The sequence below is a fragment of the Schistocerca gregaria genome, chromosome 5 (assembly GCF_023897955.1).
Source record: "Schistocerca gregaria isolate iqSchGreg1 chromosome 5, iqSchGreg1.2, whole genome shotgun sequence".
Lineage (NCBI taxonomy): Eukaryota > Metazoa > Arthropoda > Insecta > Orthoptera > Acrididae > Schistocerca > Schistocerca gregaria.
This window is the reverse complement of record NC_064924.1, coordinates 556,733,874-556,761,775: the sequence shown is the minus strand read 5'-3', so window position 1 is coordinate 556,761,775 and position 27,902 is coordinate 556,733,874. Positions and strand designations below refer to the sequence as shown.

The 27,902-nt window shown below is 42.2% G+C and overlaps 2 protein-coding genes across 3 annotated transcripts in view; one reads left to right on the top strand and one right to left on the bottom strand.

The window, feature by feature from the left end:
• Window positions 1-7,284, top strand: part of LOC126272699 (intraflagellar transport protein 74 homolog) — a 205,929-nt gene extending 198,645 nt beyond the window's left edge. For both annotated transcript variants that reach the window (XM_049975734.1, XM_049975732.1), the window contains exon 9: window positions 6,951-7,284. In XM_049975734.1, coding sequence (XP_049831691.1) covers window positions 6,951-7,166 — 216 coding nt within the window. In that variant the 3' untranslated portion in view covers window positions 7,167-7,284. The remainder of the gene's footprint in view (window positions 1-6,950) is intronic.
• LOC126272701 (bifunctional polynucleotide phosphatase/kinase) overlaps window positions 7,220-27,902 on the bottom strand; it is an 85,197-nt gene continuing 64,514 nt past the window's right edge. Inside the window, exons 6-7 of the mRNA XM_049975735.1 lie at window positions 27,158-27,219; window positions 7,220-7,473 (exon numbers count right to left, since the gene is read on the bottom strand). Of these exons, the coding sequence (XP_049831692.1) occupies window positions 7,350-7,473; window positions 27,158-27,219 (186 nt within the window). The 3' untranslated portion in view covers window positions 7,220-7,349. The remainder of the gene's footprint in view (window positions 7,474-27,157; window positions 27,220-27,902) is intronic.

Below are 27,902 nucleotides of genomic sequence, written 5' to 3'. Positions count from 1 at the left end.
CCTCCCATGGAGATCACGAATGTAAAATTAGAGAGATTCGAGCGCGCACGGAGGCTTTCAGACAGTCGTTCTTCCCGCGAACCATACGAGACTGGAACAGAAAAGGAAGGTAATGATAGTGGCACGTAAAGTGCCCTCCGCCACACACTGTTGGGTGGCTTGCGGAGTGTAAAAGTAGATGTAGATATAGGTGTAGATTTCATTTTGGACAAGCCCTCCACCTCCCCGAACTTTTCCTCTAAATGCTCAACAAAAAACCGAGGCTTCATCGTCATGAAAGATTCCCCATTAGCTCCCGAACATACAAGGTACCAGGCCGAATAAGAACCGCTGCCATCCTTAGACTGACATTCCTCCCATGGTGTGGCCAGGGAGGGGAACGATTTGAGGTCGTACTTCTGTGCATTGAATTGAGCTCACGATTGCTTAGAGACTGCTGGTGTTTCATCACCAGCAACACATGGTGAACTACGCTTCATCACGTATCATCCGCCCTGATGCCACTCACTCCGACCAGGGGCCCTCGCTACGGGCACCAGCCAGCCACAGCAAAGGCCACCTAGTAGGGATTTCCAGGTGTCCTGAGGCCCCAGGGGGATGGACATCTACCCCTTGGCATACGTGGGGAGTTAACGGCGCAGGCATCAGCAAAGCGACCCCTGTGTGGTCAGGGGGCTTATAACCAACAGGGTACATGGCGGCCCCACCACAACGGACCGGCTACCGTGCTAAATATCAGATGCAAAGAAGTCCATGGTCACCAGAAGGTGTCCTCGCCCAAGAGATGGAGAATGGGCAGGACTGCAATGTGACAACGAGAAAGTGGACTAAAGATCTCAATGCACGATGGACATGACCCACCTTGTAAGGCGCCCTTCCCCAATTGGCTCGCTCTTTGGAAAAATTTTGAAGAATGGAGGTCAACCCTACAGGGGACCATCACATAAAGGCCAAAACTTGTGAAACTCCTTTTAGTCGCCTCGTATGACAGACAGACCTATTCTAACCCCCGGACCCGCAGGGGGAGGCAATGCCTATATAAGACAAGTGTCTGACGCAGTTGTTGGATCGGTTACTGCTGCTACAATGGCAGGTTAGCAAGATTCAATTGAGTTTGAACATGGCGTTATAGTCAGCAATGACCGATGGAACACAGCGTCTCCGAGGTAGTGACGAAGTGGGGATTTTCCTGTACGACCATTTCACAAGTGTGCCGTGAATATCAGGAATCCGATAAAACATAAAATCTCCAACATCGCTGACACTGGAAAAAGATCCTGCAAGAATGGGGCCAACTACGACTGAAAAGAATCGTTCAGAGTGACAGAAGTACAACCCTTCTGCAAATTGCTGTATATTTCAATGCTGGGCCACCAACAAGTGTCAGTGTGCAAACAATTGAACGAAACATCATAAATATGGTCTTTCGGAATTGAAGGCCCACTGTGTACCCTTGATAACTGCACAACACAAAGTTACACCTCACCTGGACCCATCTACACCAACATTGGACTGTTGATGACTGGAAACATGGTTGGATGTACATAAGCATTCTGTCTGATCACCTAATTCATGTGCATTGTGCATTCCAACAGACTTGGGCAATTCCAGCAGGACAATGCGACACCCCACACGTAACGAATTGCTACAGAGAGGATCCAGGAATACTCTTCTTAGTTTAAACACTTCTGCTGGCCATCAATTTCGCCAGACATGAACATTATTGAGCCTATCTGGGATGCCTTGCATGTGCTGTTCAGAACAGATCTCCACTTCCTTGTATTCTTATGGATTTATGGACAGCCTGCAGCAGGATTCATGGTGTCAGTTCCCTCCAGCACTACTTCAGACATTGGTCAAGTCCATGCCATTTTGTATTGCGGCACTTCTGCATGCTCGCGGGGGGGTCTAATAAATGATGTTAGGCAGATGTGCCAGTTTCTTTGGGGCTCTTCGGAGTAATTACCCTTTCTCTATCCTTTGTCTGCTTCATAAAATTTGTTTCTTCAGAATCAGACTTCATTTTCAGCATACTGATAACCAAGTTTCTCCATATCACTTCACCCTTTGGTATTGGTAGCACTATGGGACTCAACTGCTGTGGTCATCAGTCCCCTAGAACTTAGAACTACTTAAACCTAACTAACCTAAGGACATCACACACATCCATGCCTGAGACAGGATTCAAACCTGCGACTGTAGCAGTCGCACGGTTCCGGACTGCGCGCCTAAAACTGCGAGACCACCGCGGCCGGCCCCTTTGGTACTGGATGAATCAACATCATCATTCTTTCTATTACTGGTTTTATTTATGATTGGCATAATCTCTGTAATTCATCTTCTGGTGCAATCAATCCCAATCCTTCTCTCGAAGTTTTCACTTTAACTTTGAAATCTTTCATTATTTATAAGTAACTACCTTCCTCGATTTCTAAATGAACAATTGAACTATGCATACAAGACTGGAAAGTCATTGGTGCTACATATCAGTAACAAAATTCCTAACTGTTGCACACCAAATCCCACTTCTCATTCACACCGAGATTTTCAAGGAGTATCATTCTTTCTTTAACATTTTTTTTATTTTATTTTAATTCTATTTCTATTAAACAATGGTTAATCAAAATGGTTCAAACGGCTCTGAGCACTATGGGTCTTAACTTCTGAGGTCATCAGTCCCCTAGAACTTAGAACTACTTAAACGTAACTAACCTAAGGACATCACAAACATCCATGCCCGAGGCAGGATCCGAACCTGCGACTGTAGCAGTCGCGTGGTTCCAGACTGTAGCACCTAGAACCGCTCGGTCACACCGGCCAGCTTTCGGTTAATGAACAAATACTGCATTATACTTATTTAATAAAAATAACATTTTTATTTTTAAATATTGGTTGTGCGAAAATAAATGAAAATGCCTTCTCGTGGGGAAAAAAGCAAATCAATAATAACGTCCAATCTCTGGAAATAAAACATTAAATCTTCTATATGACCTTTTGTAGTTTTGCACTAAATTTTAATTTATTGTGAATACTGTCATTTTCATTTGATTTGTAATTAAAAATAAAAAGATGATCTTTATTAAAAAATTAAGATTAGATCTTTAATCATGAACACTTATAATTGCTAATAAATATGGAAATTTAAAGTAAAATAAAATACATGTTACTATTATATGTGGATCAGCATAACGAAGTGATTGACAGTGACGCATAGTTGAGTGTGGAAGGGGGAGATGTTATCGGTTAGCGGTGCGTGAATGAGCAGTATGGCCATAGCAGCAACAGCTGTGAGATTTCATACTGCCTGCCTTCTCACTCTCACGCTGCCTTGTAATGGGCAGTGTTGAGTTAGCTTTACAGAATTTGAGTATTCTAGTCATTTAATGTACACGTACGTGTGTAAAATTGATACTGTGTTCCTAATATTCATAAGTCACAACAAAAGCAACAGGAAATGCACTTTTTTACAATAATCAGAATGAGTCACGTTTAGTTGATGTATTCTTTACAAAATGGGTGTAAATGTATCTGAGTCTTTTACGTAAATACAACTACTCACAACATTCAAATAATTATAAACTACTTAAGTACTTACTACTCACTGTCGTGTGCATGTAGTACATTATACTTGTGCAGAGAGGTATTCCTTAATAACAAGACGAGATTTATTTTGGAAATATAGCAGACACCATTCAGTCAAAAATATGAAACACAAACACAAAAATAAAGCAAAGCACGGCAAAGGGTAAATGCCACTTAGTTGAATCACTTTCTTTCTCAAGACACGTTGTCTACGCTCAGGTCCAAGAAAGATGGAATTACCCAAGGATATAAGTAATCATATTTTCAATATTATTTTCCACATTCACTTCACTTTTCCATGCTTCTTTAACAATAGTTTCTGTGTAGCACAGAACATTACTCCATTTCTCTGCCGTTGTTTGTGCCACTGCTCCCTCTAACAATTTTTGAATTTCTGCCACAGTGAAGCTTTGTTATTTGTTGCCACATAATGTCTAGTCTGTTCCCAAAACTAACCCTGTGGCCATCTTTTTTAGCCACCTTGTCTTCAATATAATGTTGAAACATGACCTTTCTCCCCCCCCCCCCCTCCCCACACACACACACACACACACACACACACACACACACTATTTCAGTGAGTTCTGCCACACATAAATCATCTCCTAAACTTTCACATTGTGGCGTTTGCACTAATCAGATATGGTTTTTTTTGCCATCGTCAAAGCTTTATCTTTAATAACTGAATGATATGGGGCATTATCCTTTTCAATGACAGACAATTGATGGAAGTTTTCGAATGACAGCTGCTCCTTGAACCATTTCAGAAAACTATTGTGGTTCATCTGCTCATTGCAGTTGCTTGTTTTCCACGATTTTTAAACAAAGAGACATTTACATACAGAAACAAATAAAGTTCCAGCATGCAAGCACCCTTTCCTATGAGAACAGCAGAAATTCCAGTACACTTGCACTGTAGACTTCAGACAGTCTTTAGTGCAAAGAAAGAAAACACACAATGAAACGGATCACAACAGTTTAGGTTACAGGCTGCAAGTGTCATCTGCAGCTGGCTATAGCTGTCATAGCAGAGAGATTTGATAATAGTGAACGGAACAAAAGTGCTTTCTCTGGTTGACTGTTGAAACAAGTGCTTTCTCCGATTGACTGTTGCTAAGGTAGCAGCCCTGATCCAGGTGTAGCCATATTCGAATGATGACCTATGAGCCATAGATTCATACATTACACACTCAAGTACAATGTATTTGTAATTTATTAATATAGCTGTCAGTATCTAAAAGCATAAAAGCATTCTGAAATCGCCTAATCCTCAAAGGTGATTGTTTCAAGTATTCTTCATAAATGTGTCATACTGCATTAGGAAATTAATAATAATGAATGAGGACGAAATGATGATGAAAGACACACACCACCCAGTCATCTCGAGGCAGAGAAAATCCCCGACCCTGCCGGGAATCAAACCCGGCACCCCTTGCGGAAAGCAAGAATGCTACCGTAAGACCACGAGCTGCGGACATTAGGAAATTTATGTACAGGCACTGAGCTTCAAATCCTATAAATATTAATGAAATCGAAGAGGCCCAGTCTGTAAGGTCCCATTGCATGAGCTATTTTGCTCAGCAGATACAGTTGATGCCACAAATTGATAACTCACCAGTCATATCACTCATTGACATGTAGGGGTATGATCAAAAAGTAACAAGAACTTTTTTAATTTTGCAGGCTATATATGTTCAACTTTATTTTATTTTATCTTGTTGATACACATGTTCCTGATGTAGATTTGCATTTTCAGTTGTTTTGAAAATTTAGTTTATTGTTGACAGTTGAAGAGGTTATACGTGTTTTCGAGTGCCAAATTTTTACTTTTGAAAAAGATGGATCAAAGAATTTGCATTCAATTCTGCTTGAAAAATGGAATGTTAACTCTGGCAAATCTGTTATGAGTAAGAAAAGAGTTTATGAGTGGCATAAACATTATAAAGAGGGCCGAGAAGTCATTGAAGATGATGACTGACCTGAACGCCTTATCACATCAGTTACTAGCAACAGTAGAAGTAAAGAAAAATGGTTCTGGAAAATTGCTGAATCATCATCAGAGGAGTTGTCTATGATATTGGCTTATCTTTTGGCTCATGCCAAAAAGTGGATGTTTTTGGCATGAAATGTTTAGCAGTAAAGTATGTCCCAAAATTGCTACAATTTTGACCAAAAACGACATTGTATAGTAATCTCTCAGGAATTGCTGAATGAAGTTGACAACAATCCGTAACTTCTAAAGAAGGATGAAACAGTGCATGAGTATATGGCTGTAACATCACAACCAAAGTCCAGTCTTCCAAATGGAAACTGCCAGAAGAGCCAAGACCAAAAAAAATTCAGCAAGTTCTATAACAAGTGAAGATTCTTCTCACTGTTTTCTTCAGTTACAATGGGATAGTGGGTCATGAATTCCTGCCTTACGGCCATACAGTCAATAAGGAATACTACCTGGAAGTTACATGCTGTTTGCGAAAAGCAGTCTGGAGAAAGCAACCAAAATTGTTGCAAAACCACTCAAGGACACTGCATCATGATAACGCTCCCCCACTCACACCTCAACGCCTGTTCATTATTTTTTGGTAGAAAACAAAAACTGTTATGTTGCCTCAGCCACCATATCCATTGGACATGGCCATTGCAACTTCTTTCTATTCCTGAGGCTTTAGAGGACCGTGAAAAGACATCATTTTGCCATCATTGGTGAGATAAAAACAGAATCACTGAAGGAGCAGAACACCAGAATGAAAAGTAAGTTCCAGATGTGCTTACAGTCTTGGAAAAAACACTATATTATACCTGAGAGGGATGTTAGTAATGAAAAAATAAAGATTCTTTAAGAAAACAAAAATTCCAGTTACTTTTTGATCACATCTTGTTATAGAGTTTGTGATGATCATCAAAAGATCACCAGTGTGATGTGTTCACTCTACTAACATGTTGGTCCTTGACCATTGTTTTACTACTGCAACTGAATGTTTTCACGCACTATTAATCATAAGCATCCATACAGGAAGAATATGTTTGTTTATCCAATTGGACTCAGTATAGCACAGATTTTAACAAAACATGTAATTCTGTTGTCCCTAACTCTGACAGTGAAATTTATTTCGCCAGTTTTAGAGGTTGAATAAAGTTACTTTGTGACTGACAGGTTGCATATGCTGGGGCAGTGTTGCTGGCATACAGCCAGCCACATCTGACAAGGGTCTGTGTGTACCTACAAAACAAACACTACTGCAAGCACCTCCAGAAAGAAATACAACTACCTGCACATAACCACTCAACTCACTGATAACAAAAAGTTATTTTAACTGACTTCTAATATGACACATACTAATCGTTATTGTTTTTTCTCTTTGTTCCAGAACCAGCTAAATGACAATGAAACTTACGCACAGCTTAGCAACTTGGAAAGGAAGCTGATGCAATTGGAACAGAATAACTTTGCTATGAAAGAATTCATTGCGACAAAAAAGTCCGAGACTGATTATGAGCCACTCAAGAATAAAGTTTATGCACTTGTACAAGAATACAACACATTGCTTAAGGAGAATGTAAAGAAGGGTAATATAGCTATTTGATGCATAAGTGGCTGATATGAAGTGAACCTGATGGAGTAGCACAACAAAGAAAATTAACACAAAAGTAATTTAATTATCAAGAGGTAGTTCATTTCAATACATTTCATTTTTTCAGGCATTAACTGATTGCAATATAGCATCACTACCAGATTTATGTGCTTAAAATGATAAAAAGCTTTGTATTTATTTTTCTAACAAGTACATCTTATAAAACTTCTCTAGTTCTGGGTCTGTAAAGACAGGAACAAAATTCACTTTCACAATAGTAGAAAATCCTTCCTCTGTAGTTGGTTCCTCATATTTTGCCCTGAAATAACAAAAAAATTTAGTATCAAAGTCAGAACTGTAAAAAATTGAGAGAAATATTTGCTGAAAAAATGAAGTTATAAAAAGGAAAAAGAGCTCCTCTGATGGTTGAAATTAAACTCAATGCCCCCCACACTCCACCCCACATGTGCCACATCAAACTCCACTACCATCCACATGACGACCCACTCATCCCATGGGTGTCAAAAGTATACCCCACCACCCATTTGCACAGAGAGTAACCACTGCCACATTACTATCCCATGTGCTTTCTGTCACTCCTCCCTAGCCATTAGCAAGCTGTACCTGGAACCTCCCCTCTCACTGCCGGCCTCTTTTCCTCCCCTTGCACTCTCCACCTAATACAATCCCTCAACACAGTCGTACACTCAGAGCCAGTAAAATGTAGTTAGACAGGTGTTTGTATTCTCCTTCAAGCAGTAATGAAGACAAACTATAACTCGTCCATGATGGTTCCACCAAAAATTACATTAATGCTTGATAGACAGTTAGAACCCTGTTTGACTAATCTATATTTTTCACTTGCTTCCTGTATCCAGTCAGTTTTGGCCACCAACACTCTCATGTACATGTTAATCATTTCCACTGCAACTGACTGTAAAAACATATGTGTATTTGTTGTAGTTTTGTTTTGTGGTGCTAAATAAATAATTAAAATTTCCACATGGGAAAAATATATTAAAAACAAAGATTCCAAGACTTTCCCACTTGATAAGTCTTGGAATCTTTGTTTTTAAATAAATAATTATTTTTACTAGAACCACAACCATTTATTGTTCCTTTTGTGGCTCATTCACTACATCTTGTCATGAACAAAGCAGCACTGCCATGTGTACAGTTGAATAACTTTTCAGTTTCTTTTCTCCATTTACCAGTTAACTGGCTAGTTTGATGAAGCAAGTATGCAATATCATTATAAAACGTCTCAGCACTATCCACTGGGAAAGCCGAATGAATGTCCCTTCGAGCCTCTCACATGCTTCATTGAATGACTCATGGTGTATAACAGACAAGGAAAAAAGATTCCCAGATTCCCTGGTTAAAAATACACTTTTTCCTGGGTGGAACTACACTTTTTCCATGGCAAGTGACAGTATACTTTCCCTTGGAAGTGTAAAACTTATCAATCCTTTGAATGGTTAAGGTTTTATGCACCGGTACAGAACTTCCTGGCATACAATGCATTTTGTAAATATTTTTGATGTGCAGCAACATGTTCGCTGCATATTTTTGAATTACAGAAGTACATATTTGAATTCAAAATTGTTCAAATGGCTCTGAGCACTATGGGACTTAACATCTGTGGTCATCAGTCCCCTAGAACTTAGAACTACTTAAACCTAATTAACATAAGGACATCACACACATCCATGCCCGAGGCAAGATTCGAACCTGCAACCGTAGCGGTCACGCAGTTCCAGGCTGAAGCGCCTAGAACTGCACGGCTACACCGGCCGGCTATTTGATTCCACCAATAACAGCATGTTAGTTTCCAATGCATTGAAATGTAGATTGTGATACGCTTTACGCTCATGCCACATGACCTTGCTAGCCTATGACAGGAGATATTCAGAGCATAGGACACAGGTGATATAGTCATACAGTAGCAACATCACTGTCCAATAGTGCAAACACACAAATAGGAAAAGTTAATAGTTTAAATTAATATACATAAATCATGGACCTTGCTATTGGTGGAGAGGCTTGCATGGCTCAACAATACAGATAGGTGCAACCACAAAGAAGGAGTATCTGTTGAGAGGCCAGACACGTGTGGTTCCTGCAGCCTTTTCAGTAGTTGCATCGGCCACAGTCTGGATGATTGACTGATTTGGCCTTGTAACATTAACCAAAATGGCCTTCTTGTGCTGGTAATGTGAACAGCTGAAAGCAAGGGGAAACTACAGCCATAATTTTTCCTGAGGGTGTGCAGCTCTACTGTGTGGTTAATGATGATATCCTCTTGGATAAAATATTCTGGAGGTAAAATAGTCCCGTATTTGGACAGTGGGAACTACACAGGAGGACGTTGTTTATCAGGAGAAAAAAAACTGGCTTCCTACAGATTGGAATGTGGAATGTCAGATTCCTTAATTGGGAAGGTAGGTTAGAAAATTTAAAAAAGGAAATGGATAGATTGAAGTTAGATAAAGCGGGAACTAGAGAAGTTCGGTGGCAGGAGGAACAAGACTTCTCGTCAGGTTAATACAGGGTTATAAATTCAAATCAAATAGATGTAATGCAGGAGTATGTTTAATAATGAATTTAAAAAATAGGAATGTGGATAAGCTACTATGAACAGCATAGTGAATGCATTATTGTAGCCAATTTAGAAATGAAGCCCACACCTACAACAGATGAGGAGGAGATTCAAAAAATGTAAGATGAGATAAGAGAAATTATTCAGATAGTTTTTTTTCAGTCTACTGACTGGTTTGGTGCGGCCCGCCACAAATTCCTTTCCTGTGCTAACCTCTTCATCTCAGAGTAGCACTTGCAACCTACGTCCTCAATTATTTGCTTCACGTATTCCAATCTCTGTCTTCCTCTACAGTTTTTGCCCTCTACAGCTCCCTCTAGTACCATGGAAGTCATTCCCTCATGTCTTAGCAGATGTCCTATCATCCTGTCCCTTCTCCTTATCAGTGTTTTCCACATATTCCTTTCCTCTCCGATTCTGCGTAGAACCTCCTCATTCTTTACCTTTATCAGTCCACCTAATTTTCAACATTCGTCTATAGCACCACATCTCAAATGCTTCGATTCTCTTCTGTTCCGGTTTTCCCACAGTCCATGTTTCACTACCATACAATGCTGTACTCCAGACGTACATCCTCAGAAATTTCTTCCTCAAATTATGGCCGGTATTTGATATTAGTAGACTTCTCTTGGCCAAAAATGCCTTTTTTGCCATAGCTAGTCTGCTGCCTTTGATGTGCTCCTTGCTCCGTCCGTCATTGGTTATTTTACTGCCTAGGTAGCAGAATTCCTTAACTTCATTGACTTCGTGACCATCAATCCTGATGTTAAGTTTCTCGCTGTTCTCATTTCTACTACTTCTCATTACCTTCGTCTTTCTCCGATTTACTCTCAAACCATACTGTGTACTAATTAGACTGTTCATTCCGTTCAGCAGATCATTTAATACTTCTTCACTTTCACTCAGGATAGCAATGTCATCAGCGAATCGTATCATTGATATCCTGTCACCTTGTATTTTAATTCCACTCCTGAACCTTTCTTTTATTTCCATCATTGCTTCCTCGATGTACAGATTGAAGAGTAGGGGCGAAAGGTTATAGCCTTGTCTTACACCCTTCTTAATACGAGTACTTCGTTCTTGATGGTCCAGTCTTATTATTCCCTCTTGGTTGTTGTACATATTGTATATGACCCGTCTCTCCCTACAGCTTACCCCTACTTCTTTCAGAATCTTGAACAGCTTGCACCATTTTATACTGTCGAACGCTTTTTCCAGGTCGACAAATCCTATGAACGTGTCTTGATTTTTCTTTAGCCTTGCTTCCATTATTAGTCGTAACGTCAGAATTGCCTCTCTCGTGCCTTTACTTTTCCTAAAGCCAAAGTGATCGTCACCTAGCGCATTGTCAATTTTCTTTTCTATTCTTCTGTATATTATTCTTGTAAGCAGCTTCGATGCATGAGCTGTTAAGCTGATTGTGATAATTCTCGCCCTTGTCAGCTCTTGCCGTCTTCGGAATTGCGTGGATGATGCTTTTCCGATGTCGCCGGACTCATATATTCTACACACCAACGTGAATAGTCGTTTTGTTGCCACTTCCCCTAATGATTTTAGAAATTCTGATGGAATGTTATCTATCCCTTCTGCCTTATTTGACCGTAAGTCCTCCAAAGCTCTTTTAAATTCCGATTCTAATACTGGATCCCCAATCTCTTCTAAATCGACTCCTGTTTCTTCTTCTATCACATCAGACAAATCTTCACCCTCATAGAGGCTTTCAATGTATTCTTTCCACCAATCTGCTCTCTCCTCTGCATTTAACAGTGGAATTCCCGTTGCACTCTTAATGTTACCATCGTTGCTATTAATGTCACCAAAGGTTGTTTTGACTTTCCTGTATGCTGAGTCTGTCCTTCCGACAATCATATCTTCTTCGATGTCTTCACATTTTTCCTGCAGCCATTTCGTCTTAGCTTCCCTGCACTTCCTATTTATTTCATTCTTCAGCTACTTGTATTTCTGTATTCCTGATTTGCCCGGAACATGTTTGTACTTCCTCCTTTCATCAATCAACTTAAGTATATCTTCTGTTACCCATGGTTTCTTCGCAGCTACCTTTTTTGTACCTATGTTTTCCTTCCCAACTTCTGTGATGGCCCTTTTTAGAGATGTCCATTCCTCTTCAACTGTGCTGCCTACTGCGCTATTCCTTATTGTTGTATCTATAGCGTTAGAGAACTGCAAACGTATCTCATCATTCCTTAGAACTTCAGTATCCCGCTTCTTAGCGTATTGATTCTTCCTGACTAATGTCAGGAACTTCAGCCTACTCTTCATCACTACTATATTGTGATCTGAGTCTATATCTGCTCCTGGGTACACCTTACAATCCAGTATCTGATTTCGGAATCTCTGTCTGACCATGATGTAATCTAATTGAAATCTTCCCGTATCTCCCAGCCTTTTCCAAGTATACCTCCTCCTCTTGTGATTCTTGAACAGGGTATTCACTATTACTGGCTGAAACTTGTTACATAACTCAATTAGTCTTTCTCTTCTTTCATTCCTTGTCCCAAGCCCATATTCTCCTGTAACCTTTTCTTCTACTCCTTCCCCTACAACTGTATTCCAGTCGCCCATGACTATAAGATTTTCGTCCCCCTTTACACACTGCATTACCCTTTCAATATCCTCATACACTTTCTCTATCTGTTCATCTTCAGCTTGCGATGTCAGCATGTATACCTGAACTATCGTTGCCGGTGTTGGTCTGCTGTCGATTCTGATTAGAACAACCCGGTCACTGAATTGTTCACAGTAACACACCCTCTGCCCTACCTCCTACACCTGTTATACCATTTTCTGCTGCTGTTGATATTACCCGATACTCATCTGACCAGAAATCCTTGTCTTCCTTCCACTTCACTTCACTGACCCCTACTATATCTAGATTGAGCCTTTGCATTTCCATTTTCAGATTTTCTAGTTTCCGTACTATGTTCAAGCTTCTGACATTCCACGCCCCTACTTGTAGACCATTATCCTTTCGTTGATTATTCAATCTTTTTCTCATGGTAACCTCCCCCTTGGCAGTCCCCTCCCGGAGATCCGAATGGGGGACTATTCTGGAATCTTTTGCCAATGGAGAGATCATCATGACACTTCTTCAACTACAGGCCACATGTCCTGTGGATACACGTTACGTGTCTTTAATGCAGTGGTTTCCATTGCCTTCTGCATCCTCATGTTGCCTTCTGCATCCTCATGTCGTTGATCATTGCTGATTCTTCCGCCTTTAGGGGCAATTTCCCACCCCTAGGACAAGAGAGTGCCCTGAACCTCTATCCGCTCCTCCGCCCTCTTTGACAAGGCCGTTGGCAGACTGAGGCTGACTTCTTATGCCGGAAGTCTTTGGCCGCCAATGCTGATTATTTATCAAAATTTAGGCAGTGGCGGGGATCGCACCCGAGACCGAAGACGCTTTGATTATGAATCAAAGACGCTACCACTAGACCACGGGTTTGACCATCAGATAGTTACGGGGAAGAAAATTTAGTAGTCATGGACGACTGGAATTTCATTGTAGGAAAAGGAAGAGAAGGAAAAGTCATAGGAGAATATGGGAGACAGGAATAAAAGAGGAAGCCGCCAGGTAGAATTTTGCACAGAGAGAGCATAATTTAATCACTGCTAACACTTTGTTTAAGAATCATGAAAGGAGGTTTTATACGTGGAAGACACCTGAAGACACCGGAATCTTTCAGATAGATTATATAATGGTAAGAGAGAGATTGGGAACGGGGTTTTAAATTATAAGACATTTCCAGGGGCAGCTGTGGACTCTGATCACAATTTATTGGTTTTGAACTGCAGATTAACACTGAAGAAACTGCAAAAAGGCAGGATTTTAAGGAGATGGGACCTGGATAAATGGAAAGACTCAGAGGTTGTAGAGTGTTTCAGAGGAAGCATTAGGGAACGATTGACAAGAACGGGTAAAAGGAATACAGTAGAAGAAGGATGGGTAGCTTTCAAGATGAAATAGTCAAGGTAGCAGAGGTTCAAGCAGGTAAAAAGATGAGGGCTAGTAGAAATCCTTGGGTAACACAAAAGCTATTGAATTTAATTGATGAAAGGAGAAAATACAGAAATGCAAAAAATTAAGAAGACGAAAGGGAATACAAACATATAAAAAATGAGATCAACAGGAAGCTTAAAATGGGTAAACATGAATGGCTAGAGAACAAAGGTAAGGACATAGAAGCATATATCACTAGGGGTAAGATAGATGCCATATACAGGAAAACTAAAGAGACCTTTGGTGGAAAGAGAACCCCCTGGGTGAATATTGAGAGCTCAGATGAAAAACCAGTCCCAAGCAAAGAAGTGAAAGCAGAAAGGTGAAAGGAGTATATAAAGGATGTATACAAGGGAGATGTACTTGAGGGTATTGTGGAAATGGAAGAGGACGTTGATGAAGACGACATGTGAGGTATAATACTGTGTGAAGAATTTCACAAAGACTTACATCGAAACAAGGCCCCCGAAGTAGGCAACATTCCATTACTGGTACTGATAGCCTTGGAAGGGCCAGCCATGACAAAACTCTTCCGTCTGGGGAGCAAAATTTATTAATCAGGCAAAATATCCTCAGACTTCAAGAAGAATATAATAATTCCAATTGCAAGTGCTGACAGATGTGAAAATTACTGAACGACCTGTTTAATAAGTCATGGTTGTAAAATACTAACACAAATCCTTTACAGAACAATGGAAAAACTGGTAGAGGGCAACCTTGGGGAGGATCAGTTTGGATTCAGGAGAAATGTAGAAACACGTGAGATAATACTGATCCTACAACTTCTCATGGAAGATAAGTTAAGAAAAGGAAAACCTACATTTATAACATTTGTAGACTTACAGAAAGCTTTTGGCAGTGTTGACTGGAATACTCTCTTTCAAATTCTAATGCTGGTGAGGGTAAAATACTGGTAGCAAAAGGCTGTTTAACGTTTATACAGAAATCAGATGACAACTATAAGGATCGAGGGGCACAAAAGAGAAGCAGTGGATGAGAAGTGACTGAGACAGGGTTGTAGCCTGTGCCCAATGTTATTCGATCTGTGTATTGAGCAAGTAGTAAAGGAAACAAAAGAAAAATTTGGAGTAGGAATTAGAGTCCAGGAAGAAGAAATAAAAACTTTGAGGTTCGCTGATGAAATTGTAATTCTGTCAGAGACAGCAAAGGACTTGGGAGAGCAACTGAATGGAATCAACAGTGTCTTGACAAGAGGATATAAGATTAACATCAACAAAAGCAAAACAAGGATAATGGAATGTAGTCGAATTAAATCAGGTGATGCTGAGGGAATTGGATTAGGAAATGAGACACTTAAAGTAGTACATAAGTTTTGCTATTTGGGGAGCAAAATAACTGATGGTGATTGAAGTAGAGAGGATATAAAATGTAGACTGGCAATGGCACAAAAGCGTTTCTGAGAAAGAGAAATTTGTTAACATCAAGTGTACATTTAAGTGTCGGGAAGTATTTGCTGAAAGTATTTGTATAGAATGTAGCCATATATGGAAGTGAAACATGGAATGCTTTAGATTATATGGGTAGATCACATAACTGATGAGGAGGTACTGTATAGAATTGGGAAGAAGAGAAACGAGATCACCAATTTGGTACTGGAGGGAAGCCTGGAGGGGTGGGGGTAAAAACTGTAGAGTAGAATATAGTAAGCAGATTCAGAAAGACTTAGGTTGCACTGGTTACTTGGAGATAAGAGGCTTGCACAGGATAGATTACCATGGAGAGCTGCATCAAAGCGGTCTTCAGACTGTAGACCACAACCACAAGACACAGTATAGCTACAAGAAAAGATAAACTCTCACATATAATATTGGACTTTTTTTTGCATGTGTTACACTTTAATATACCTCATACAAATTTGCCATTAAAATTTTAAATAACAAATGACTTTTTTTTTGGCTTGAAATTCTTCTACGTGGCTGGTCCTCAAAGTGTTAAGCTATAAATGAGAATCAAACACTCAGTGATTTAAGAAATTCAAAGCACATAACATAATTCATCACGAATAAAATAAAATTCATTTTGAAAGTAATGCTTTTCAACCACCATTCACAATATTTTCCTGCAACCTGTTAGAATTCATTTCAGCAGTTGCCAGAGCACAAGAAAACTGCATAACTGCACACGACGACATAGGAAGCCCCACATTATGCCGTAAACCACACAGGACATCAGAGGATACTTCACGAGTATCGGACTTCTGTAAACCACACTAAAATACATAGTTCTGTTGAAAGTGTACATTCATATGTCCAAATTCACAAAGTAGGCCCCATCTTAATATTAAGCTTTTCAGTGTGGTTTTGGTACTACAAATTTTCTTAGACTACCAGTACTGTATTATCTCATATTTTGTTCATTATTAAGGCATAACGCCATACACGCAGAAGATAAAAATGGGCACTTGTATCTCAGCAAACAGTTGACACTAACCGATAGTGTGGATTGAGAGAACTTCATTTCAAATAAAGGGAGTGCCTCTGTGAAAAAGATTAATGAAAGCCAGATTTCTTTAGCAAATCGACAAAAATAACTTCATTGTTCTGCAAGGCAATTAATGTTTGACTGCCAAAAACCTGGAAATAAAATAAAATCAGAAAACTGAAACATACTTTAGCGCCTTTCATAATTATGTGAATGTATTAATTCATTTGCTAGCTCCCGGCCACGAAAATCCGTTTTGTTTTCATTTGATGTGAGAGATAGCAAAATCATTCAACTTAAACACAGGTCATGTGGACACTACCCCCTCCCCACTACAACCCTGACTGCTTAGCATGTGCACGAATCTGGCAGTGTGGGTGCTGGGAAATCTTTTTTCAGGTAGAGCATGTGGATGCTTGTTGCTACTGCTGATGCAACTAACAGCTGCCCTTAAAGTAGCCATAAGCAGGAGCAGGTACTACTCATACACGACTCAACTGTGCATGTGAATGAGCCTGCTGGCAGGTGCGCTAACAAACCTAATGCAAACCTTTGTGACTGTCACATCTTTCCCTCATTTGTTTTACCACTGATGTATTATTCTGCAGCAGGGATATAAAGTAAAATTCTTGTTATGGAATCTGTTCTTACCACTCAAAATTACAAAAATTTAACTGAAAACTAAAACAATGATAACTTCCAGGAATTCTAACAAATTACTGGGTTTTTCCCAGTTCTCTCACATATGAAAAAAAAATCCTGGGTTTTTCCCCGTTGTCCCACAGCGTATACACCCTGATGAGTATACGATGATGTTTATGAAGTTAGTGCAGATTTTAAACTGGATGCTTTTGAAAGAAACAGTGAAGTTATAAAAATTCAAATATCTTCATTGTGCAGTGGTCTGGTACACAAAAGAGGTTTTTAAAAGTGTGATAACGGATGCATTTACATCTACAGAGATACTCTGCAAATCACACTGAAATGCCTGGCAGAGGATACATTGAACCACTTTCACAAAATTCGCTATTATTCCAACCTTGGAAAAAACTAACACCTATATCTTTCTTTGTGAGCTCTGATTTCCCTTATTTTATGATGATGATTGTTTCTCCCTATGTAGGCAGGTGTCAACAAAATATCATTCAGAGGAGAAAGTTGGTGACTGAAATTTTGTGAGAAGATTGTCACAACAAAAAACACCTTTGTTTTCATGATGCCCATACCAAATCCTATATCATGTCAGTGGCACACCCTCCCTATTTCATGATAATACAAAGTATGCTGCTCTTCTTTGAACTTTCTTTGTGTACTCCATTAATCCTATTTGGTAAGAATCCTAGACTGTGCAGCAGTACTCCACAAGAGGATGAACAAGCTGTGCATAGACAGTCTCTTTAACAGAGATGTTATGTTTTATACGTGTTCTGCCAATAAAATGCTGTCTTCGGTTCACCTTCCCCATAGCATTTCCTGTGTGTTCCAATTTAAGTTGTTTTATATTGTAATTCCTAGGTATTTAGTTGAATTTACGGCCTTTACATTTGACTGATTTATCGTATAGCCGTAGTTTAACGGATTCCTTTTACAGCACTCATGTGGATGACCTAACACATTTCATTATTTATGGTCAATTGCCAATTTTCATACCACACAGATATCTTTTCTAAATCTTTTTCCAATTCGTTTTGATCTTCTGATGACTTTACTAGGCAGCGTCATATGCAAACAACCTAAAATGGCTGCTCAGGGCTCCGAATCTTTTGTATGGATAAGGAACAGCAGGGGACCTGTAACACTATGCTGTGGAATGCCAGAAATCACTTCTGTGTTACTCGATGACTTTCCATCAGTTAGTACAAACTGTGACCTCTCTGACGGAAAATCACAAATCCAGTCACATAACTGAGATATTATTCCATAAGCATGCAATTTTACTAGAAGCTGCTTTTATGGTACAGTGTTAAAAGCCTTATGGACATCTAGAAATATGGAATCAATTTGAAATTTCTTGTCAGTAGTACTCAGCACTTTGTGTGTGTAAGGAGCTAGTTGTGTTTCACAAGAATGATGTTTCCTAAATCTGTGCTGACTGTGTCAATAGATCATCTATTGAATGTAATTCATAATGTTCGAACACAATATACATTCCAAAATCTTCCTGCATATTGACCCCCCCTCCCCCCCTTTTTTCTCTGTGGGGTTTTAGGGCAACTACTGAGGTCATTAGCACCCAGTCACAAATGTAAGTGCACATATAATCTGGTAAAACTCAAGCGAGGGGGAAGACACCAGAAAGTTCTTACAAAGACGCAGATAAAATAATTAATTAAAAGAGTTAGATGTCTTTGGACAAGTCCGTCAAAGTAATAAAACGAAGAACACAAGCAGCTGCTCGGGCGTCGTCAGCTAAAATTTCCTGTAAAGTAGATGGCAGAGACAGGACAACACGAGATTGATTAAAACGGGGACACGACAATAAAACATGGCACAATGTCAATGCATGACCAAAAGGGCACTGCGGGGTCACTGGATAGCAGGTAGCGGTGGCTAAACCGGCAATGCCCAATCTGTAACCTGGCCAAAAGGACCTCCTATCGCCGAGATGGTCGGGAGGAGGTTGTCCAAGCTGTTGGGAACGGTTTTATGGCCCAGAGCTTATTTTCTTGAAGTGACAACCAAGTATCCCTCCATAATGACACAAGCCTCTTATAAACAACCCCACTAATGTCAGACGATGGGACACAAAGGGAGGCTGGAAAAAGTAGGAGGACTGCAGCCTTGGCCGCAGCATCAGCAGCCTCATTCCCAGGCACTCCTACATGGCCTGGAACCCACATAAAGCTAACAGGAGAGCCATCATCAGCAAAAGAATGGAGGGATTGCTGTATCCATTGCACTACTGGATGGACCGGATATGGAGCTCCAAAGCTCTGTAGAGCACTGAATGAATCAGAGGAGAGTACATACAGAGAATGTCGGTGGCGGCAGACATACTGAATGACCTGATTGCAAAAAGCTCGGCCGTAAAGCTGGAACATTGGTCGAGGAGCCGGTATTTAAAGGTGACGTCCCCAACGACAAAGGCACAGCCAATACCATCATCAGTTTTGGAGCCATCAGTGTAAATAAAGGTGTTACTGGCAAGTCGCACACGAAGTTTGACAAACCGTGAGTATTCCATTGCATCCAGAGTACCCTCCTTTGGGAGCGAGCTGAGGTCAAGATGAATGTGAACCGGAGCCTGGAGCCAAGGTGGTGTCGGGTTCTCACACTCCCTGAAGGTGGTAGGGAGGGCAAAATCCCATTGTAGAAGCAGGCGACGAAAGCCGACTCCAGAGGGCAGCAGAGCAGACACATACAACCCATACTGACGGTCGAGAGAATCGGCGAAGGAGGACAGATAAGAGGGGTGGTCGGGCATTGACAACAGCCGGCAGGCATACCGACAAAGCAGTACGTCACGCCGGTAGGTCAATGGTAATTCGGCAGCTTCAGAATAAAGACTCCCGACGGGACTAGTGTAGAATTCTCCAGTCGCAAGACGTAACCCCCGATGATAGATGGAGTTGAGACGGCATAAGAGGGATGGCCGAGCAGACGAGTCTCCCATAATCCAGCTTTGATTGGACTATGGACCGATATAAGCAAAGCAGGACAGTGCGATCCGCTCCCCAAGGTGAACCACTAAGAACACAGAGGACATTAAGGGAATTTGTACAACGGGCAACCAAATAAGAGACATGCGGAGACCAACAAAGTTTCCTGTCCAGTGTGAGCCCTAAAAACTTCATTGTCTCCACGAATGGGAGAACAACGGGACTGAGATGCAAGGATGGTGGAAGGAATGCTTTACATTGCCAAAAGTTGATGCAAACTGTCTTCTCTTCAGAGAACCAGAAGCCATTAGTCACACTCCAGGAGTATAGGCTGTCAAGTCAATGCTGAAGGCAGCACTCCAGAAGGCATGTTCTCTGGGCACTGCAGTAGATCGCAAAGTCATCGATGAAAAGAGAGCCTGAGACGTTAGGTGGAATGCAATCCATAATTGAATAGATCACTATGGCAAAAAGGGCTACGCTCAAAATGGAGCCCTGAGGCACTCCGTTCTCCTGGAGGAAGACGTCGGACAATACGGAACCCACACATACGCTAAACATTCGATCTGTTCGAAATGAATCAATAAAAAGGGGCAGGCGACCATGTAGGTCCCACTTGTGCATAGTGCGGAGGATACCTCCTCCCCAACAGGTATCGTAAGCCTTCTCCAAATCGAAGAACACAGCTACCGTTTGGCGCTTTTGCAAAAAGTTGTTCATGATGAATGTCGACAGGGTCTCAAGGTGGTCAACAGCAGAGCGGCGTCGACGGAAGCCACATTGAACATTGGTAAGTAGCCATCGAGATTCAAGAATCCAAACCAACCGAGGTGTTAACCATGAGCTCCATCACCTTACAGACACAGCTTTTAAGAGAAATGGGGTGGTAAGTAGAAGGAAGGTGTCTATCCTTCCCGGGTTTGGGTTTGGGAATGATGACGGCCTCACGCCAACGCATGGGGACCTGACCTTCAGTCCAGACACGATTATAGGTATGAAGAAGAACGCATTTGCCTGCCGGAGAAAGGTGTGTCAGCATCTGAACGTGAATGGCATCTGGCCCCGAGCAGAGGACCGGGACAGTGCAAGTGCACGTTCGAGTTCCTGCATGGTAAAGGGGGTATTATAATCTTCTAGATTCAGCAAGTGGAAGGAAGGTCGCCGATCCTCTTCTGCATCTTTTCTGGGTAGGAAGACAGGGTGATAATTGGCGGAGCTTGAAACCTCCGTGAAAAAGCGGCCGAAGGAGTTGGAGACTTCCACAGGGTCCATAAGTACCTCATTACCTGAAGTTAGGTCAGGTATCGGGAGTGGGCCTTAATGCCTGACAGCCGGTGCAGGCCACCCCAGACGACAGAAGAGGGGGTAAAACTGTTAAAGGAGCTTGTGAAAGAGGCCCAACAAGCTTTTTTGCTGTCTTTGATGACTCGACGACATTGCACTCGGAGGTGTTTGTAATCAATACAATTCGCCAGCGTAGGATGGCGGTGAAAGGTGCGTAAAGCACGTCGTCGAGCACGGATAGCGTCTCTCCAAGCCACATTCCACGAGGGGACTGAAACACGACGTGAAGAAGAGGTAGTACGAGGAATGGAACGTTCGGCAGCATTGCTGATAATAGCCATGAGGTATTCGACCTGACTGTCACAGCTGAGAAAATCTTGGTCCGGAAAGGTCGCCAGGGAGGAGTAAAGTCCCCAGTCAGCTTTCGGTATGTTCCAGCTCGAGGGACGTGGGGATGGGGTGCAGTTCAGGAGACAAACGAAACAGGGGAAATGGTCATTCGAATAGGTGTCAGAAAGGACATACCACTCGAACCGACGGGCAGGAGTGGTAGAACAGATCGAGAGGTCCAAGTGGGAGTAGGTATGAGTAGAGTCCGAGAGGAAAGTTGGGGCGCGCCAGTACAAGATTGAGATGGTTGAAAACATACACCAAGAGAAGCCCCTCTAACAGGATGCAGGAGAACCCCAAAGGGGATGGTGGGCATTGAAGTCGCCAAACAATAAAAACTGCAAAGGAAGCTGAACAATGAGGTGCATCATGTCAGCCCGACTAACTGCGGATGACAATGGAGTGTAGAAAGTACAAACAGAAGAAGTAAAGGCAGAAAGAGTAATATGGACAGCTATTGCTTGGAGTGGGGTGGTCAATGGGATGGGATGGTAATAGACATCGTCCCGAACAAGCTACATGACCCCACCGTGGGCTGGAATACTGTCCACAGGGGTTAGGTCAGATCGCTTGGAGGTATAGTGGGTAAAAGCAATACAGTCAGTTGGGTGTAACTTCGTTTCCTGGAGACCAATGACGAGCGGAGAGTGCAGGCGGAGGAGCAGTTGTAATTCCTCCTGATTAGATGGAATACCTTTTCTGGTTCCAATGTAACAGAGCCATAGGGAATAAGAGAAAGGGGGAACGAAACGGGTGAAGAGCTGGTCAACTCGACAGCCGCGGCGGGTCAAGTTTCGAGGGAACATCGCTACAACCTTCAGGAGGCGGACCCTGTTCCATCGAGTCGTCTTCAGCAGCGGCCACATTCCTGGGGACCTTGGAAGCCGGGGTCCGTAACGTTTCCCCAATGGATGCCTGAGAAGAGGATTGCTTCTCAGGCGGCAGAGGAGGTGTAGGAGTAGGAGTAGGAGGAGGAGGAGGTGGAGGAAGAGTGGCCCCTGGGGCAGAGGGGGGCAGGGGCCGGCGAGAGAGGAGGATTTGAAAGGGAGGGATTTGGGAGGCGGAGGCATAGACCCCGGATGGGGTGAGGAGGTGGACAGGGGACAGGATAGGGGTGAGGATACTGCAGAAGGAGTGGACACGACGGAAGCAAACGACGTTGTCAACATCACGGGATGGGAGCAGTCATATTTCTTCCTGGCTGCAGAATAATACAGACGGTCCAAGGTTTTCAATTTTGTATCATCTTCTCCTTCTGATATGCACGGCACAGAAGATCTAGGCGAGTGGAGGCCAGGACAATTGATGCACCGAGGTGGTAGGGTGCATGTATGTCCCTCACGAAGAGGGCATCCACAATCGTCACAAAGGGGCTCAGCTTCACACCGTGACGACATGTGCCCGATCGCAAACATCGAAAGCAACGCACATCACCTTTACCTTCTCCCTCGAAGGCGAGGATAAAGGCCCCAGTGTCGACGCGACGATCTTTGGTGCCGCGCTGGACTCGACGGACGAAATGCACACCACGGCGCTGCAGGTTGGCCCTGAGCTCCTCATCAGATCGCAGCAGGAGGTCCCAATGGAAAATAATCCCCTGCATCCTATTGAGCATCAGATGTGGGACAATGTACACTGGGATGTCCCCTAGTCGGTTGCATGCCTGGAGTGCCGCCGACTGTGTAGCAGAGGTGGTCTTCATGAGAATGGACGCCGAATGCAATTTAGTAAGAGCCTCAATTTCTCCAAAGATATCCTCAATATGCTGTACAAATGACATGGGCTTGGAGGTGGCAAACGTTCCCCCCATCGGTCCGAGAATAAAATAAAAAGTGGGGGAAGTATTTCGCCCCAAGCCGGCGGGCCTGTCCTTCCTCCCAGGGAGTGGCCAAGGGAGAAAAGGCAGAAGTACCAGAGACAGAGACAGAGACAGAGACAGAACCTTTCCTCTTAGAAGACGTGGCGGCAGAGCGACCTGATGCATGTTGACATTTCATCTGCGAAACGTCCGTTACAATGATGAGTACCAAGGTCTTAGTGCACTGAGGACCGGTGATACGCCACGTAAGGTGTCCTTCCCCAAAAGGCTCATACTTCTGTAGAATTTTGAAATTACATTGAAGGCCGAAACGGTTGAAACTCCTTTTAGTCGCCTCTTACGACAGGCAGGAATACTCAGACTTATTCTTACCCCGGACCTGCACGGGGTGCATTTGACTTGAATGATACGGGCAAGTAATTTAGTGTATTACTCCTACTACCTTTCTTGAATATTGGTGAGATCTGTGCAGCTTTCCAGTCTTTCGGTATGAATCTTTCGTCAAGTGAGCGGTTATATTTTATTGTTAAGTATGAAGCTATTGCATCAGCATACTCTGAGAGGAACTTATAACTGGTATACACTCTGGACTGGAAGACTTGATTTTACCAAATGTTTTAAGTTGATTCACTACTCCAAGGATATCTACTTCTAAGTTACTCATGTTGACAGCTGTTCTTGATTCAAATTCTGGAATATTTACTTCATATTCCTTGGTGAAGGAATTTCGGAAGGCTGTTATTAGTAACATCACTTTAGCAGCACTGTCATCAATAGTATTTCCTTTGCTATTGGGCAGAGAAGGCATTGATTGTATCTTGCCACTAGTATACTTCACATACAACTAGAGGTGCTTGCTGACAAACTTTGACCTCACTCAGTCTCTGAGAAAGAAAAGTAAAATTATCCTAAGAGAATGAAGAAGCAATTTAGTTGCGAGTCTAATGTGAATCTATTGATGAGGGTGAAGCGGAAAGCTCCTTTAAGGTTAATTTTTTATATGTTATAGTCGATACAGCTGTCTGCTCACTAAAAGATAGATCTGGGCTTATGAACTGCTGAAAGTTCTCCACATAGCTCATTATCTTATATTACTAAACGCAATTTCATTGACATTTTTCCCAATACTTTTTTAAGTTTATGAATCCTCATGACTTTGTCAATATCTGTAGCTAGTGGAGAAAGGAGTGTTTCAAAACTAAATTTCTTAAGGACATACCTGAAGTCAACACTTTCTCAAGAACAAGTGTGTGGACTGTCAACTTTAGCTGTCATAAGCATTCTGTTGCAGTCAACAGATTTAGATTCTATTTTGAAATGTTTTACTAAGTTAAAGGTTAGAACAATTTCAACATAATGAGTGGTAACCCTTGGGGCTACCGCTTCCAGCAGGAAACTGAAGAATACATCAGTACCATTGTCACCGGTCTTCCACTTAAAATGCCATCAGGTCAGTCACCAAAGAGAGGCACTGTAATGAGCTCACCAAAGAGAGGCACTGTAACAGATCCGCCGCACAGGATGGCTGTGCGGGTGCTCCTCTAGTGCCACCTGTTTGCAGATCGAATGCAGCTGCTTATTGATGTGACTGCTGCCGGTTGCACACTCTCTTTCTGTTCACTCACCACACTGTATTCTCTGTTTGGTCATGTGCTGTGTTTAGACCACTTCTCTATACTCTACTACTGGCTATTGTACAAGATTCTTGTGGTTTGCTGTATGGACTGTGCATATGCCTTGGTAAGTATATCAAGCTTCAACTACCAAATATATTAGTAGAACCTGCCATGCTGTTTTCATGTTGTTAGCTACAATATAACATCTTCGTCCAAGAAAATTTTCTCATTATACACTCCTGGAAAAGGAAAAAAGAACACATTGACACCGGTGTGTCAGACCCACCATACTTGCTCCGGACACTGCGAGTGGGCTGTACAAGCAATGATCACACGCACGGCACAGCGGACACACCAGGAACCGCGGTGTTGGCCGGCGAATGGCGCTAGCTGCGCAGCATTTGTGCACCGCCGCCGTCACTGTCAGCCAGTTTGCCGTGGCATACGGAGCTCCATCGCAGTCTTTAACACTGGTAGCATGCCGCGAGAGCGTGGACGTGAACCGTATGTGCAGTTGACGGACTTTGAGCGAGGGGGATAGTGGGCATGCGGGAGGCCGGGTGGACGTACCGACGAATTGCTCAACACGTGGGGCGTGAGGTCTCCACAGTACATCGATGTTGTCGCCAGTGGTCGGCGGAAGGTGCACGTGCCCGTCGACCTGGGACCGGACCGCAGCGACGCACGGATGCACGCCAGGACCGTAGGATCCTACGCAGTGCCGTAGGGGACCGCACCGCCACTTCCCAGCAAATTAGGGACACTGTTGCTCCTGTGGTATCGGCGAGGACCATTCGCAACCGTCTCCATGAAGCTGGGCTACGGTCCCGCACACCATTAGGCCGTCTTCCGCTCACGCCCCAACATCGTGCAGCCCACGTCCAGTGGTGTCGCGACAGGCGTGAATGGAGGGACGAATGGAGACGTGTCGTCTTCAGCGATGAGAGTCGCTTCTGCCTTGGTGCCAATGATGGTCGTATGCGTGTTTGGCGCCGTGCAGGTGAGCGCCAAAAATCAGGACTGCATATGACCGAGGCACACAGGGCCAACACCTGGCATCATGGTGTGGGGAGCGATCTCCTACACTGGCCGTACACCTCTGGTGATCGTCGAGGGGACACTGAATAGTGCACGGTACATCCAAACCGACATCGAACCCATCGTTCTACCATTCCTAGACCGGCAAGAGAACTTGCTGTTCCAACAGGACAATGCACGTCCGCATGTATCCTGTGCCACCCAACGTGCTCTAGAAGGTGTAAGTCAACTACTCTGGCCAGCAAGATCTCCGGATCTGTCCCCCATTGAGCATGTTTGGGACTGGATGAAGCGTCGTCTCACGCGGTCTGCACGTCCAGCTCGAACGCTGGTCCAACTGAGGCGCCAGGTGGAAATGGCATGGCAAGCCGTTCCACAGGACTACATCCAGCCTCTCTACGATCGTCTCCATGGGAGAATAGCAGCCTGCATTGCTGCGAAAGGTGGATACACACTGTACTAGTGCCGACATTGTGCATGCTCTGTTGCCTGTGTCTATGTGCCTGTGGTTCTGTCAGTGTGATCATGTGTAGTATCTGACCCCAGGAATGTGTCAATAAAGTTTCCCCTTCCTCGGACAATGAATTCATGGTGTTCTTATTTCAATTTCCAGGAGTGTATATTCTACACAACAGTAGGAATTCCACATAACTTTACTAATGGAATGACTTTATTAATGGAATATTTCTCTTTCATATCTAATTTGTGTTTCCCAGTTGAGGACATAATAAGTTTGACTATGTTTATCAATTTTCAACTATTTTCATGTAAATTTTCAAAAATTTAACTACTTGTGAGTTTTCTACCCATTAGAACAATACAACATATAGTTCTTTCTGTTTTCATTAAAAGTTTTTATATAACTCGGGAATTACCTTAAATTGGTGTGAATTGTTTCTTTTCTTAATATTTAGCACTGGAATAAGACTCAGAAATTTGTTATCTGTTACAGAGAATGCCTATGTCTATTTTAAGAAAAAGAACTCGCATCGCATGACCACTAGATTTACATTTATTTTTACGGGCCTTACTTGTGTTGGAAACTGCTTAAACCAGTCTGGTCAATGCCAAAGGACATAAACAAAATTTTGAAAAAGTTGAGAAGTGATGCTGACCTATGTTACCATCACTAACAGCATGATAATTTCTTAATTTAATAGCAAGGTTAAGTTAAATATACCTTCTAGTGACCTACCTGAACATATTTATAATTGCTTCACTAATGGGCTCATGAGAATCATCAGTCAGTTCACGAAACTGGAATAAAATAATAATCAGTTACATAATGTCATGAAGTAATTTTGTGAATGACTACACCACTGTCCATCATCATTTCTTTATGGGACAGAATTTATGATAATAAGGAAACAGGGAGAAACTGTAGATTTCACATAACAAATAACATGGCTACTTCTGAACACTCCCAATAGTTACTAGGTTGTCTTTATATCTATACTGAAACCAGATGTTACACACACAAAGACAGAATGTGTTGTGTAAGGTTGTGAAATTAGGCAAGGCAATGCTGGAGTATTGATGTGGACCAACTGTGGTCCGTGTAGCATTGTTGTGAACAGTTTGCCATCTCTTGGCATATTTTTCCTTCTGAATATACTTGGAAAAGGAACTTAATATTTTTCTGCAACATGTGTAAAACAATGAATTTTTTTTATGTGAGGTCCAACAAGGGAAAATAACAAATACAACAAGTATGATTTATTATCTGTGTAGACAACAACTAAAGATGAAAATGTACACTCTTAATTTTCATTTGTCTGATAAAAGAGAAGATATTGTACCTTTTCAAGTAGTACCGCTGACATAGCACTCTTCATACATTCCTTATTAAGAGGTGTAATAATTGTAAATTTATCTAAATCATTTGCAGAATACAAAATGTTGTTTGTTACTATTGAAACCATCTTTTATTTATAGAAACC